Source organism: Phyllobates terribilis, unplaced genomic scaffold (assembly GCF_046119375.1).
Source record: "Phyllobates terribilis strain yellow unplaced genomic scaffold, ASM4611937v1 Scaffold_1__5_contigs__length_1240528914, whole genome shotgun sequence".
In the NCBI taxonomy this organism is placed as follows: Eukaryota; Metazoa; Chordata; class Amphibia; order Anura; family Dendrobatidae; genus Phyllobates; species Phyllobates terribilis.
This window is the reverse complement of record NW_027362761.1, coordinates 326,822,749-326,837,318: the sequence shown is the minus strand read 5'-3', so window position 1 is coordinate 326,837,318 and position 14,570 is coordinate 326,822,749. Positions and strand designations below refer to the sequence as shown.

The 14,570-nt window shown below is 48.4% G+C and overlaps 1 protein-coding gene across 13 annotated transcripts in view; it reads left to right on the top strand.

Annotated features, from left to right (window-relative positions):
* LOC141259763 (E1A-binding protein p400-like) overlaps positions 1 to 14,570 on the top strand; it is a 173,526-nt gene that overhangs the window by 119,819 nt on the left and 39,137 nt on the right. For 8 of the 13 annotated variants that reach the window (XM_073676083.1, XM_073676081.1, XM_073676084.1 and 5 more), the window contains 3 exons: positions 12,558 to 12,602; positions 13,051 to 13,204; positions 13,365 to 13,624. In XM_073676083.1, coding sequence (XP_073532184.1) covers positions 12,558 to 12,602; positions 13,051 to 13,204; positions 13,365 to 13,624 — 459 coding nt within the window. The remainder of the gene's footprint in view (positions 1 to 12,557; positions 12,603 to 13,050; positions 13,205 to 13,364; positions 13,625 to 14,570) is intronic. The other 5 variants (XM_073676086.1, XM_073676085.1, XM_073676088.1 and 2 more) reach the window with 1 other exon arrangement.

Here is a 14,570-nt window from a genome sequence, read left to right as displayed (position 1 = left end):
TCTCCATCCCCTGACATGCTGGCCCTGTACTGCCAAGAAATAGACCCAGGGATTGGGTGCGGCCAATCCTCCCTCCTCCTTCCCATTTTGCAGCGTTCCCAATTTAATCCTTGCCTGCCTCTTGCCCCATATCAAGGATCTGAAGATAGAATCAATACCCTGAAACCGTTTTTTTGGTAGCCATATCGGTGAGTTGTGCAAAACGTACATTAGTTGTGGCATAAGGACCATCTTAATCAGGTTAGTTCTACCCGTCACCGTCAAAGCCAATTGGCACCATGCGCCTATTTTCTTTTTAAATTTCTCTAGCAGAGGAACTAAATTCAGATCCGTGAATCATGTCAATGGAAGCGCCACCCATATCCCAAGGTATTTAAATTGTGAAACCAGCTGGAGCTGCTTCCCCCTCTCATCTATCTCCTCCGCTTTTATTGGTCTATCTACAGCCATGACATAAGACTTGTGCCAGTTTATCTCCAGTCCCGAAATGCTCCCAAAGTGTTTAATTACATCCATCGTGCACCCCAATGTCTCTCCTGCATTTTCCAGAAATAACAGGATGTCATCGGCATACAGTGATATTTTTTCTTCCAGCCTCCCAAATTTAAATCCGACCACTCCTCTCTCCGCTCTTATTTTGGCCGCCAGGGGCTCCACTGCCACCGCAAACAATAGCGGGGACAGCGGGCACCCCTGCCTTGTGCCCCTATGTAAGTCAAACATCCCGGACCGTTCACCATTCACCTTAACTACCGCCCTTGGGGATGAGTACAATAACTTCACCCAGGCCATGAATGCGGGGCCAAATCCCATTATTTCCATGATTTTCCATAAATATTTCCATTCCACGCTATCAAATGCTTTTCTAGCGTCCAATGACATCACTATTCTCCCGCCACCATTATCAGCAGGCAGCTGCATATTAAGAAATAATCTTCTCAAGTTAACAGCCGTGGAGCGGTTGGGCATAAAGCCCGACTGGTCCTCGTGAATAACAGTATGCGCAACCCCGGTGAGCCGGGTGGCCAGGATCTTAGCGAGTACTTTGACATCCGTTGTCAACAACGATATGGGCCTATACGACTCCGCATCCATGGGGTCTTTCCCCTCCTTTGGCAGAACCACTATCACCGCTTCCTCCATTGATCTCGGTAACGCCCCCTTCACCAAAGCCTCATCAAACACAGATTTCAATTTTGGAGCTAGCAGTTCCACCAGCTCCCTGTACACCTCTCCAGGTAGACGATCAGCACCCGGTGATTTGTTATTGGGCATAGACAAAATTGCACATTCCACCTCCTCCACACTCACAGGTTCATCCAACCTCATCCTATCTTCCTCAGACAATTTAGACAGTGAGATGCCTTCCAAAAATTCCTCTACGGCCCCCTCCGTGTCCCGTACTCTTGAATTGTACAGTGCCATGTAATATTCCTTGAAGACCTCCAATATGTCCTTTGTGCCTGTCAGAGTCGTCCCCGTTTGGTCTCTCAACCTGTACACCCTGGAAGACTCCCTCTGTGCCGCAGATATCACCGCCAACAAGTGACCCACTCTCTCTCCTTCCTCAAAGAATTGGGCTTGCTGAAATGCCCTTTTCCTCTCAGCTTGCATCATGTGCAGTTTATTAACTGCCTCCTGTGCCAATTTTAGTCTATTGTGAGCTACACTCGTTGGCGCCAAAATCATGTCTGCCTCTGCCCTTGTCAAGTCATCCTTTATTTGTTGATCTGCCAATTTAGTTTTGGTCTTACACCGTGAGATCTCACTTATAAAGAGTCCCCTCGTAAATGCCTTCATAGCCTCCCACACCACTGTGGCCTCAGCACTCCCTTCATTCACTTGGAAGAAGTGCTCTAGTTCTTTGGTTATGCCACCCATATCCACCACTTTAAGCCACGTCGGGTGAAGACGCCAACCTCCCCTCTGACCCTGAGCAGATCCCACTAGAAGCGTGACAACCATAGGACTATGATCCGATAGAGTCCTCTGTAGGTATTCCACCTCCCCAACCATCCCATCCATAGCAGTATCCCCAAAAGCCAGGTCTATCCTTGACAGTGTTCCGTGTGTAGCCGAGTGACACGAGAAGGTCCTCTTACCCTCATTTCGTACTCTCCACAGATTCACCAGCCCCAGCTCCCCCACGTAGGTGCCAAATGCAGTCATTCCGTCCCGTCCAGCTTCCATACCTGCCGGACGTACTTTATCCCAGTAATCATTCATGGTGTTAACATCTCCCATAATCAACATCGGAGCCTCCCCCATCTGGCCGTCAAGTCCATTACTGCTTGAAGTTCCTTTTTAGAATAAGGTGGAGGGATATATAAAGCCACTAAAATCATTTTGTGTCCATACAATCTGCACGCAATCCATACATACTGCCCTTCACTGTCTACTTGCACTGCCAGCTCTTCATAATGTGCGTTTTTGTGTATTAGGACTGACACCCCCCTGGAGTACGAGGAATAAGTGGAATGATATGTCTTTAACATCCACCCTCTCGATAGCCAGTGCCTAGTATCTCTAGTAAGATGGGTCTCCTGTAAGCACGCAATCATAGGATCACAAGATCTGATGTGATTCAGAACTGCTGCCCTCTTAATCCTGTCAGATATACCACGTACATTCCAACTTAAAATCCGAACCGTACGGTTACTCATTGTGCATTAGAAAAAACAATCCACCATCATCAAGTAACATCTTTCCATTTTGTTCCCCAGCATACCAGGTCAAACAGCATAAGCAACCCCATTTTCCCGCAAATCCAACCCATCCACCTCCCTCCCCCTCCCCCCACCCTTCTCTTGTCACTCTCTTCCCAACGTGAGAGTGGGAGCTCAAAGAACCTGAGCAACATCGTAGTATACCGCATATCAACATGCGCCGTGTCCTCCTCCATCATTGGCAGTCTCTCCACCACATAATCAATAGTATGCATAGTCCCGAACCATTAATCAAACAAATTAACTATAAAACTATAAAACGTAGATCCCAGCGGGGGTTTCTCCCCCTCCTCTGCGGTTTCGCAGAGCAATGCAGAGCCACAACCCTGTCCAGTGGTCAGGATAGCAGGGTCGTGCATTCACCGTGCCGAGTCCTCAGCTTCTCTCAATTTGCTCCGGTTCCGCTCCAACCACGAGGCGGCCTCTACCGGTGACGGGAAAAAATTGACCTTTCCAAAGGCTTCCACTCTTAATTTGGCAGGATAAATTGTAGAGTATTTCACATTCAAAGAGCGGAGCTGTTTCTTCACTTCACCATACCGTAGCCGCAGCTTTTGCACCTCAGCCGAGTAATCCGGGTATATTTCAATGCGTTTGCCCTCCAGGGTAAGATCTGTCAATTTTCTGGCCTTACGTAAGATAGTGTCCCGGTCTCTGCAGTTCAGGATTCTGGCTAACATCGTACGAGGGCCCTCTCCAGGCACTGGGGGTCTCATGGGCACTCGATGGGCACGCTCCACAGCAAACACCCTCGACAGGATATTAGACCCAAACTTTCCCAGCAGCCAGGTTTCAACAAAGGTCGTGGGGTCAGCACCCTCAGCTCTTTCAGGGATGCCCACAATACGCAAATTGTTCCTGCGTGACCGGTTTTCCAGGTCATCGTTTTTGTTAGCCACTACCGTGATCCTCTGAGTGTGCTGTTGCTGCGTCTTTTGCACTGAGGTTAAATGATCTTCTGTTACACCAACTCTGCCCTCCACCTCAGTCAATCTGGCTGTAACTTTCTGCATAGAAGCCTCAATGCCTCCCATGTCGGCTTTCAGACCGTTCACCTGCTTTGTCAGAGCAGTTAAAGCAGTCTTGCAGTATAAGACAGCCTGGAATACATCTCGCAGAGTCGGCTCTGCCTCATCTGAACTTTCAGCTGCCAGCACAGTGTCACCATCCCCCTCCTCCTGCTGTTCATTATGTAGCACAGGCTCAGGCATCTCCTCACCATCTTCCTCCTCATCTCCATGCTACTCACTGCCTTCACTTCCTTCTTCATCTGCCTTCATGCCCCTCGCATACCTGTGCAGCCGTGCTGAAGCCTCCAGCCTCCGTGCATAGGCTGTGTTCCTCCTTCCCGCCTCTTCCTCTGTCTCGGTGCCATCTTGGGCTGAGGCACTGCTGCAGGCCCCGGCATCCTTCTGCCTTTTGCGGCCCATGTTGGACTCTCTGAGTCTGGCAGAAGCTCGCCTCTGACTCCCGGGACCCTCAGACAGCAGTTCCTGATAAGGGATTTGGCTGGTTCGGGCTCTGTGCAGGATAATTGAAGCTAATGGTGGTGGAGAGGCACTGCCACCCGACCTCTCACATCAAGAGCTAGGCCACGCCCCCCAGGGGGACTTTACTTGTGTGCGGGCACGAGCAGTGGTGCCATGCGAAGTGGTCGGCTGGCTTATGCGCGTTTCGGGCTGCGTATGCTCAGGGCGCACCACAATGATGAGTGCGCCGGTGACATTTGATCCAGAAGTGTTTTTATTCTCTTCCAGGGTGGGTCTGGAAGAGGCACCAGCGGAGGAATGAGCTGTACCTGGTAGGTCCCGCATTTAAAATGCGGTTAGACCGCCAGCAGAGCTGGTTCTTTGGTTTGACAGTCACTCCAGCCTAATGTGGCAGACACGACTGCCACAGCAGCAGTGGGAGCCCCAGCAGGAGCATGTCATCGCTGCAGTGGTAGTTACTTCGGTGGAAAACGTGGCGCCAAAAGTAACAGCGGGACCAGCCATCTCCGCCACATGTACTGCTAGGTCTTTAATGATTTGGTTAGATCACCTGGAAGGTCAGCTGAACGATAAGGTGGCCTTGGACAATATTTTATCTACAATTCCGTTAATGCAGCGATGTTTTCCCCTCCCCCATGACAGCACACCTTGAGAGAGAGGATCCGCCCCACCAAGGACAGGAAACCGTCTGAAATAAAAGGGCGGTACCTCTCCCTCGCTTCAGTTGGTTTCCTGTCCTTGATGGGGAACCTGTCTGGAAGAAAGAAGACTTACCTGGGGCTGTCCCGGTGTGGAAGAGCGGGCACTGGCCTGTGCACCGGGTTCAGTATCCCAGAAGCGCCGTCCGCAGCTTCCCCTGGGGTCTCTGCGCCGAGCGGGGCGCACGCGGTGAGGCAGGCTCTGTCCTCCCGGAGACCGCGGCGCCGTCCTCCCCCTGCAGTGTGGAACGCTTCCGGGTGTGACGCGCCTGACGTCACGGCGCAGGGCACGCTGGGAGCGGCGCGCTGGGTGACGTCAGGAGGCGGCGCCGATCCAAGATGGCGGTGCCCATCGGAGCGTCCCAGGCCGGTTTTTTTCAACGGAGCTCCGGCCTGGCGAAGGGGGAGGACCCACAGACCGGAGGAGGCTGGATGGCCCTATATTTAAGGGGGGGGGAGCTTTCCTGGAAGCGTGGTGCGCTTCTGAGACATGGCTGATCCAGATAGCCAGGAGCAGCAGCTTACCCCCCCACCTCAGCAACAGAAGCAGAGGGATGCATCGTATACAGACAGCCGCTCGAGTAATCGTAGTGGCAGCCGCAGGAGTAAGGCTTCGAGCGCCTCGGGACCATCCAGAATGGAATCATCAGTTCCGCGTCAGCCTCCGAATCCGGTACCCGTTTGTGACCTCCGAGGGTGAGTGAGCTTCGTGAATGTCACTGATTAGTAACGGGAAGTCTCTTATGTGCTTCCTTTTTTTAGGAGCCTAAGAAGAGTAGTGCCAAGCAAAAGCATAGACGACTTCTTGATAATAGGGAAAACAGAAGCCCACTGCTCCAGTCAGCTCCTAGTGGTCACGGAAGTGTTGCATCAGCTGGGGTGGTTAGTAAATTTCCAAAAATCAAGACTAACCCCCTCCAGGACTCAGACCTTTCTGGGTCTAATCCTAGACTCTCGTCGTCAAACCTGCTTCCTCCCAGAGGACAAAATCTGCAGGTTAATTGCATTAGTCTCGAAGGCCATTCAAGCTCCAGAGATGTCTCTGAGAGAGGCAATGTCCCTCCTGGGTTCTATGACGGCCTGTCTCCCAGCAGTAATGTGGGCCCAGGGGCATATGAGGCGGCTTCAGTGGGAGGTCCTGTCAGCACAGAGGTCCTGCAACGGGCGTTTAGAAGGCAGGCTCTCTCTCTCCCCAGAAGTAGTAGATTCTCTTTCGTGGTGGACAGTCAGGGGAAATCTGACCACAGGCGTTCAATGGTCCAGATCGATAGATCGGGTAGTTACGACCGACGCAAGCAGTTCCGGATGGGGGGGTCATCTGGCAGAACTCTCAATACAGGGTCACTGGGCTTACCACGAGAGGGGATCATCCTCAAACTTAAAGGAGCTTTGGGCAGTAGAAAGATCCCTCAGGGGCTTCCTCCCTCACATCCAAAATCACCATGTCCAGGTCAGGTCCGACAACCGGACCGCAGTAGCCTATGTGAATCACCAAGGAGGGACAAGGTCACGCCCTCTGATGGTGGTGGCAGACAGGATCCTTGGTCTAGCAGAGCGAAACCTCCTATCCCTCAGCGCCCTTCACATAAAGGGGATAGAAAACGTGAAGGCAGATTTTCTAAGCCGCCATACCCTAAGACAGGGGGAGTGGGGGTTGAACCCGGAGGTCTTCCATCAGATTGTCCAGTTATGGGGGCAGCCAGACATAGACCTGTTCGCCACAAGGGCAAACAGAAAGGTGCAGAGATTTTGCTCCCTAAATCCGGCAGAAAATCCCCATGCCATAGATGCCCTCCAGATTCCTTGGGGGTTCAGGAAGGCCTATGCCTTTCCGCCATTAGTGATGATTCCAGTAGTGGCGAGGAAGATCCGGGAGGAAGGCGCCAGGGTGATTTTGATAGCCCCTTTTTGGCCCAAGAGGCCTTGGTTCTCTCTGCTTCGGCTAATGTCGGTGTCAGATCCCTGGATTCTACCAGAGAGGCCGGACCTTCTCATGCAGGGACCAGTATTCCATGCCCAGGCCAGGGGATTCCATCTTTCGGCATGGAATTTGAGAGGTCGCTATTGAGTAGCAAGGGGTTTTCACCAGGCTTAGTTTCTACTTTATTGGGGAGCAGAAAACCGATTACAACTAAGATTTATAGCAGGGTTTGGGGTAAATTCCTAGAGGTTATAGATATTCCGCTATCGAGCAAACCTCCGATCAGAGGGATCCTGGAATTTCTGCAAAAGGGGCGGGACCTGGGTCTAGCTACAGGGACCCTTAAGGTTCAAGTTTCAGCTTTGGGAGCACTCTACAATTGTAATCTGGCTGGGAATAGGTGGATCTCGAGGTTTATCAAGTCCTGTGCCAGAGCTGGACCGGTTAGGTCCATGGGTGTTCCTCCTTGGGACCTGAATTTAGTCTTGAACGCTCTTACTAGTGAACCATTCGAACCCCTACACAAGGTTTCTCCAAAAATTCTCACCCTTAACACCATCCTTCTAGTGGCCTTAACATCAGCCCGTAGGGTGGGGGATCTGCAGGCCCTCTCGGTTAATCCTCCTTACACACAAATCTTTGAGGATAGGGTCACCTTGCGGCCAGATCCAGCATACCTTCCCAAGGTGGTATCTAGATTTCACCGTAGTCAGGAGATTGTGCTACCCTCGTTCTGCAGCAATCCCAAGAACCCAGGGGAAGTCAGGTTCCATAGCCTAGATGTTAGGAGGTCCCTGCTACAGTACATTCACATGACTAGTCTGTGGAGGAAAGACTGTTCTCTGTTCCTGGCCTTTCAAGGGTGTAGGAAAGGTCATGGGGTGTCCAAGGGTACCATCTCTAGGTGGCTCAGGGAGGCCATTTGCTTAGCCTATACGTCCACAGGGGTTCCAGCCCCGGACAATGTGAGGGCTCATTCCACCAGAGCCGTTGCAACCTCCTGGGCAGAGAGAGCAGACGTCTCGATCGAGCAGATATGTAGGGCTGCTACTTGGTCTACACCATCCACCTTCTTTAAGCACTATCGGTTGGATCTATCCTCTTCTGATCTCACCTTTGGGAGAAGGGTACTTCAGGCGGTGGTCCCTCCCTAGGGTGCTCATAAATTCTCCAAAATTCTCTCAAGGTGTGCTGTCATGGGGGAGGGGAAAACACCAAGGTTACTTACCGGTAGCCGGTTTTTCCTGAGCCCATGACAGCACCCGTAGTTTCCCCCCCTTATTTTTTCTATGTTTCTCACACCCTGGTGTGCACTGTGTGGGGTGGTGTGTATTTGTATATTGTGGTGTTGGTTATGTGCCTAACCTGTTTAGGGAGGTCCTCTCAATGCTCTGTAAACAACTGAAGCGAGGGAGAGGTACCGCCCTTTTATTTCAGACGGTTTCCTGTCCTTGGTGGGGCGGATCCTCTCTCTCAAGGTGTGCTGTCATGGGCTCAGGAAAAACCGGCTACCGGTAAGTAACCTTGGTGTTTCTTTCGGATGCTTCAGCGGATTCAGCAAGGCTGGCAGCTAGATCAGCGGCACTTTCAAATGCAGCCCCTAGGGCTCTCTGGTTGAAATCCTGGCCAGGTATATTCAAGCTAAGTCAAAGCTATGCTCTATCCCATCTAAAGGAGAATATCTATTTGGCCCAGACTTGGATGAAATTTTGGAAACAGCAGGAGACGGCAAAAAAGGATTTCCTGATTTATCCATCATAGTTTATAGAAGATCCTATTGGAAAAGAAGGTTTAACTGGAGAAGAACCCCTAGAGATCAGGATAGATGGGATGACCGGAAGAAGAAAGGTAGAGGTTTTATGTTTGGAGGTCCCTCCCATAACGGAAACAAATCCTCCCAGAGATTGCCATTCCCAGGTTTTTTCCTGCCTGGGAAATTATCTCAAGCAGCTGGACTCCGAATCTAGTAATATCCGGCACAAGGCTAGAGTTTCAGATGTTTCCTCCATGGAAGTTTATTCTGACTTCCCTGTGATCTTCCCCGAAAGAACAGCTAGCTTTGGAATTGGAGGTCCTGGATCTGGTAAAAAAAAAAAAAAATCTGTCCTCTTAAAAGTCCCTATACAGAAAGAGGGGGGAAGGGTTTTATTCTCCTCTCTTTCTGATAAGAAAACCAGATGAGACTTTCAGAAAAATAATCGACTTGAGAAGACCTGAACAGATTCCTGAAAGTTCAAACATTCAAGATGGAGTCCATAAGGTCAACCATAAAGGCACTTTTTCCAAACTGTTTTATGGCGATCCTGTATCTGAAGGATGCGTATTATCACATGCTAATACATGTGGAACACCAGAAGTTATTCAGAGTGGCCTTAACCATAAACTGAATAATCAGACACTTTCAATACAGAGTACTTGTTTGAGAAAGATTTGTTGTCCCTTAGTTGACTTCCTAATTAAAGGCAATTTAGCTGATCACTTCAAATGTTCAGTTAAGAGAACTTAGGTTGGCTCTTAAATCTAAAAAAAAATCGAGACTAGAACCCTTGAAAGTGAAGGTCTTTTTAGGTCTCTTGCTGGACTCTGAAAATCAGGAATGTCGTCTTCCAGATGGCACAATAGGAAAATATGCAGCCAGGTATCAGAAGCGGTAAAGGTTCCCACCATGTCCCTCAGGAAGGCTATGTACATGCTGGGTTCTCTGGCTTTGTGTATCCCAGCAGTGTTATGGGCCCAGTTTCATACCAGGGCATTACAATGGGGGCATCCTGAGAAACAAAATCACTTAGGAAAGATACCTGGAAGGGAAGATGACATTATCCCCGATAACGACCCATTCTCTTTATTGGTGGCTGAACATAGAAAATCGAGCTAGGGGGATGCCTTGGATAAACTAAATTTCAAGGGTAAGTAACACAGATGCAAGCCCCAAGGGCTGGGGAGCTCGTTTAGGGGATCTCCTGGTCCAGGGAGTCTGGGCAGGGAAGAAAAGTCAATTTCCTCAAACATGAAGCTGCTGGCAATAGAACATGCAAAAGAAAGCTCCTTTTGTCCTTGTTGGGTCACTATGTAAGAATCCTATCAGACAATCAGGTATCGGTGGCCTATATAAATCATCAGGGAGGAACTCTGTCCAAGTTATTGATGGAAGTGACAAGCCGTATATATTTCAAATGGCAGAGGACCATCTCCTTTTACTGACCACTCTACATATAAAGGGCAAAGAGAGCTGCAAGGCAGACTATCTAAGCTGCAATCGGCTAAGGCAGGGAAAATGGACGTTGAATCAATTGATTTTCAATCAGATTGTGAATATGTGGGGCCTCCCAGACATAAATGTATTTGCAAACAAACAAAGGTGTAAGAATTGTGTTCCCTGAACCCCAGGGAGAATCCTCAGGTAGTGGATGCCTGCCTGATCGCATGGAGTTACAGTCTAGCATATACCTTTCCACCAGTGATTTTAATTCCAGCTGTCCTGAGGAAGATCAGGGAAGACAGGGCAAGAGTCATCTTCATAGCACCCTTCTGGCCAAAAAGACCGGGGTTTTCCTGGTTGAGAATGATGTCGGTCACAGAACCATGGGTGCTGCCGGAAGTTCCAGATCTTCTCTCCCAGGGGCCAGTATGACATCCTCAAATAGCCAGTCTACATTTAACAGCATGGAATTTGAGAGGTTGACATGGGATTTTCTCCTCGCTTGATTTCTACCCTGCTTCAGAGTAGGAAGGCAATCGGCACATAAATTTATAGTAGGACCTGGAGGAAATTTCTGGCCATTTCAGGGGCAAAGACGGTGTACCAGTTTTTAGAGTTCCTACTAAGGGGTCTAGAGCAGGGTCTTTCCACTAGCATCCTCAAGATACTGTTTTCTGCACTTGGGGCTCTTTATCGTTTTGATCTGGTAGGTAATCGTGTTTCCCGTTTCATCATCAAGACTTGCTCTAGATCAGAACCCATTCCTAGGCCAAATTTCTCTGTCGCTTCATTGGGGAACACAGGAAACCATGGGTGTATGCTGCTGCCAGTAGGAGGCTGACACTAGGCAATACAAAAATTAGCTCCTCTTCTGTAGTACCCACCAACCAGAGCCAAGCCGATCAGTTTTAGCTGAGTGTCAGTAGGAGGCTTGCTCTAGATCAGGACCAATTCCTAGTCCAAATTTACCTCCATGGAATTTGAATCTGGTCCTAACTGCCCTGACAGATTCGCCCTTTAAACCTAAAGATTCCGTGGCAGTTAAGATTCTCTCGATAAAAACTGTCCTGGTAGCTTTTACAATCAGCTTGCAGGGTTAAGGCCCCGTCACACTTAGCGACGCTGCAACGATCCCGACAACGATACGTCCTGTCAGGGATCGTTGCTGCGTCGCTATGTGGTCGCTGGTGAGCTGTCAAACAGGCAGGCTCACCAACGATCAGGGGAGCAGCGACATCGTGGAAAGAATCTTTCCACGATGTCCTGCTCCTGGTTACGAGCCTGCTGAAGCAGGAGTAGGCTGGTAACTATGGTAAACATCGGGTTACTAGGGGCACACGCGCTCCTAGTAACCCGTTGTTTATCATGGTTACCACTCTGCTACAGTGAGCGGGAGGTTACCGCTCACTTTAGCAGGCTCGTAACCATGATAAACAGCGGGTTACTAAGTGCGCGTGTGCCCCTAGTAACCCGATGTTTACCATAGTTACCAGCCTGATCGCTGCTCCCGCTGGTCACACACAGCGATGTGTGCTGACCAGCGGGAGAGCAACGACCTAAAAATGGTCCAGGACACTTTGCAGCGATCAGCGACCTCACAGCAGGGGCCTGATCGTTGCAAAGTGTCACACATAGCGACATCGCTGGTGAGGTCGCTGTTGCGTCACCAAAACCGTGACACAGCAGCGATCTCGCTAGCGATCTCGCTATGTGAGACGGGGGCTTTAGCGACATTCAGGCCCTATCAGTAGGTCCTCCTTTCATACAGATTGTGGAAGATAGGCTGGGCCTGGCTTTAAAATGACTATCTTCCTAAGGTGGCTTATAGGTTCCATAGAAATAGATCTCTTTTTTTCATGTTTGGTGTAAGGTCACTTAGTGCTTAAAGAGAATATGTAGTGTTTGTGTTTTAATGCTGTTTGTAAATAACCATTTAGAGGTCCTCTCATGCTTTTTAATCCAACTGATGCTTGGGAGAGGTACCGTCCTTTTATCCTGTAGGTTTCCTGTCCTTGAAGGGCAGACCCCCTCTCTCTGTGGTGCTGTCATGGGTTGTGAAAAATCCCATTACCGGTAAGTAATTGCGTCTTTTTGCTGGAGATCTAACACAGCTTGGAATGTTGAGCCCTGTATAACGCCGTCCACATCAATGATTGGCAGTCTGAGGACTAGGATACATGAGACACCTTGCCCTATAGTGACAATCTCCTGCTGATAAAACACTGATTTTATGAAAGAGCAAAACACAGCCCAGTAAGTGATATTTTGCTGGATTCAGGGTCTCTGCCCCTACATCATGCTGCTCTCAGATTAAATGGCAAAAACCTGCTGACATATTCCCTTTAAATATAGTATGCAGCAGATACCATGTAGCGCTACTGTGGTTGACTAATGCACAACCAGAGGGACTTATGTTTTTGTATAACTGTTTATGGAAGCAGCATACAAATTACTAATAATCATTATATAACATAAAATCTCCATCCATGTAGCAACTTTAAATTATATATTTATTTTTAATAGGACTTCATTTATGATGGACCAGATGGCGAGACGGAGATGATGCCGGTGAGGATTTTGTTTTTACACAACCCTGATCTTAAAGAAATTTTGTTAAAATAATGTGATTTTATTTTTGTTATAACACTTTCTGATGTCCTTTGTAAATTGATTTCATACAAGGTCCATGTGCACCATTGAATGGGGGCAGTTTTTTACCTGCAGTAATGAAAATCAGATCTGACCTGGTCACACAAGCCACAACTAATGTACGGAAATCTGAGCTGTGAACCTGTGATATCATTTTTTATTTTCATACTTCATTTTATAATAATCTGTACTAATAGTGGGATGAAGGAATGTTTCAGTGGCTGCTAGTAAATATCTTGAAATATTTATTATACAATAAGTACTGTTTATTTACTGAAACCCGGAAAATTCATTAAATGGTGTTCATTTAGCTGCATTGTAAACAAATGACTTGTCGTTGTCCTATTTGACTATTGATTTCTCATAGATCTGGATACCACCCACTCCGCCTCAAGATGAGAATGACATTTATATCGATTCTGTTATGTGTTTGATGTACGAGACCAACCCTATCCCAGAATCAAAGCTGCCCCCGGTCTATGTGAGGAAGGAGCGTAAGAGACACCCAACAGATCCAGCTGGTGAGTTTTAGTAAATGTCAGTGGATCCCATGTTTTGATCATATACTTGCTTTACATTCATACAACATAGTTGCCTTTTATATAAAACCAATCTTGTATTATAGTTTTGTTCTGTGTCCTTCTATATTAATGTCTATTTTGTTTTTTGTTTTTTTTTTTGATCCCATATTGAAAAAAGCTGCTGGTAGAAAAAAGAAAATGCGACATGGAGAAGCGGTTGTCCCCCCACGTTCTTTATTTGATAGAGCTGCTCCAAACTCGCTTAAAGTGCGCAAAGAAGGCAAGGAGCAGAAGAAGAATATTCTCCTAAAGCAGCAAACACAATTTGCAAAACCTTTGCCAACTTTAATAAAACCAGTCATGGAAACTGGGCCTGACAATCCAGAGTGGTTGATAAGTGAGGACTGGGCTTTACTGCAGGTGGGACTGTGTGTTTCACACTATTTTCTATAGCAGGGGTGGGCAATTTTTCCAAAGGACCACATGACACCGTGACTTTTTTTAGAAGGCCGAACCCATAGGTTGAAATTAATTCTGCTCCGTATTTATATTATAATATTAATTATTATTATTCTACATTAATATTATTTGTATCACTTAATATTGAGCAAAATTAAGTCTGACTCGGTGCTACTGCTAATACATGTTACGTTAGGGCTTCTCGTAACATATATTCTTATGAGTAGTGGTTAATCAAAGTTTATCAATCCTATGCGCCTGATATTTAGCCCTTGTACTTCAACCTCTCCCCCCACACAGTATGATGTTCATCACAGACACCCCGAAATAGTAAGATAGTCCTCACAGCCCCGCACACATGGTATTGTGGTCCTCACAGCCCCTCACACAGTATGATCCACCACATCCCCACACACACAGCCTCCCCCCCCCACACACAGAATGATAGCCACCACGGCTGCCCGCACAGTACGATGGCCGTCATAGCCCCCCCACAGAGAGTGATGGTCTTTACAGCCCAACCACACACAGTATGACTGTCCTCACAGTACGCCACACATGATATGATGGTCCTCACAGCTCGTCACACACTGAATGCTGGTCCTCCCAGCACCCTATACATGGTATGGTGATCCTCACAGCAACCATACATGATATGATGTTCCTCACACCCCCACAAGCATTATGACGTTCATCACAGCCCTCCCCCTTCCTCCACACACGCGTGAACACACACACTATGACGGTCTCACAGTCCTCCCACACGCACGCACACATGATTAGACGGTCCTCACACACACACACACACACACACACACACACACACACACACACACACACACTATGACGGTCCTCACAGTCCTCCCAAACACGTACGGTGGGACGGTCCTCACAGCTTCCCCCACTC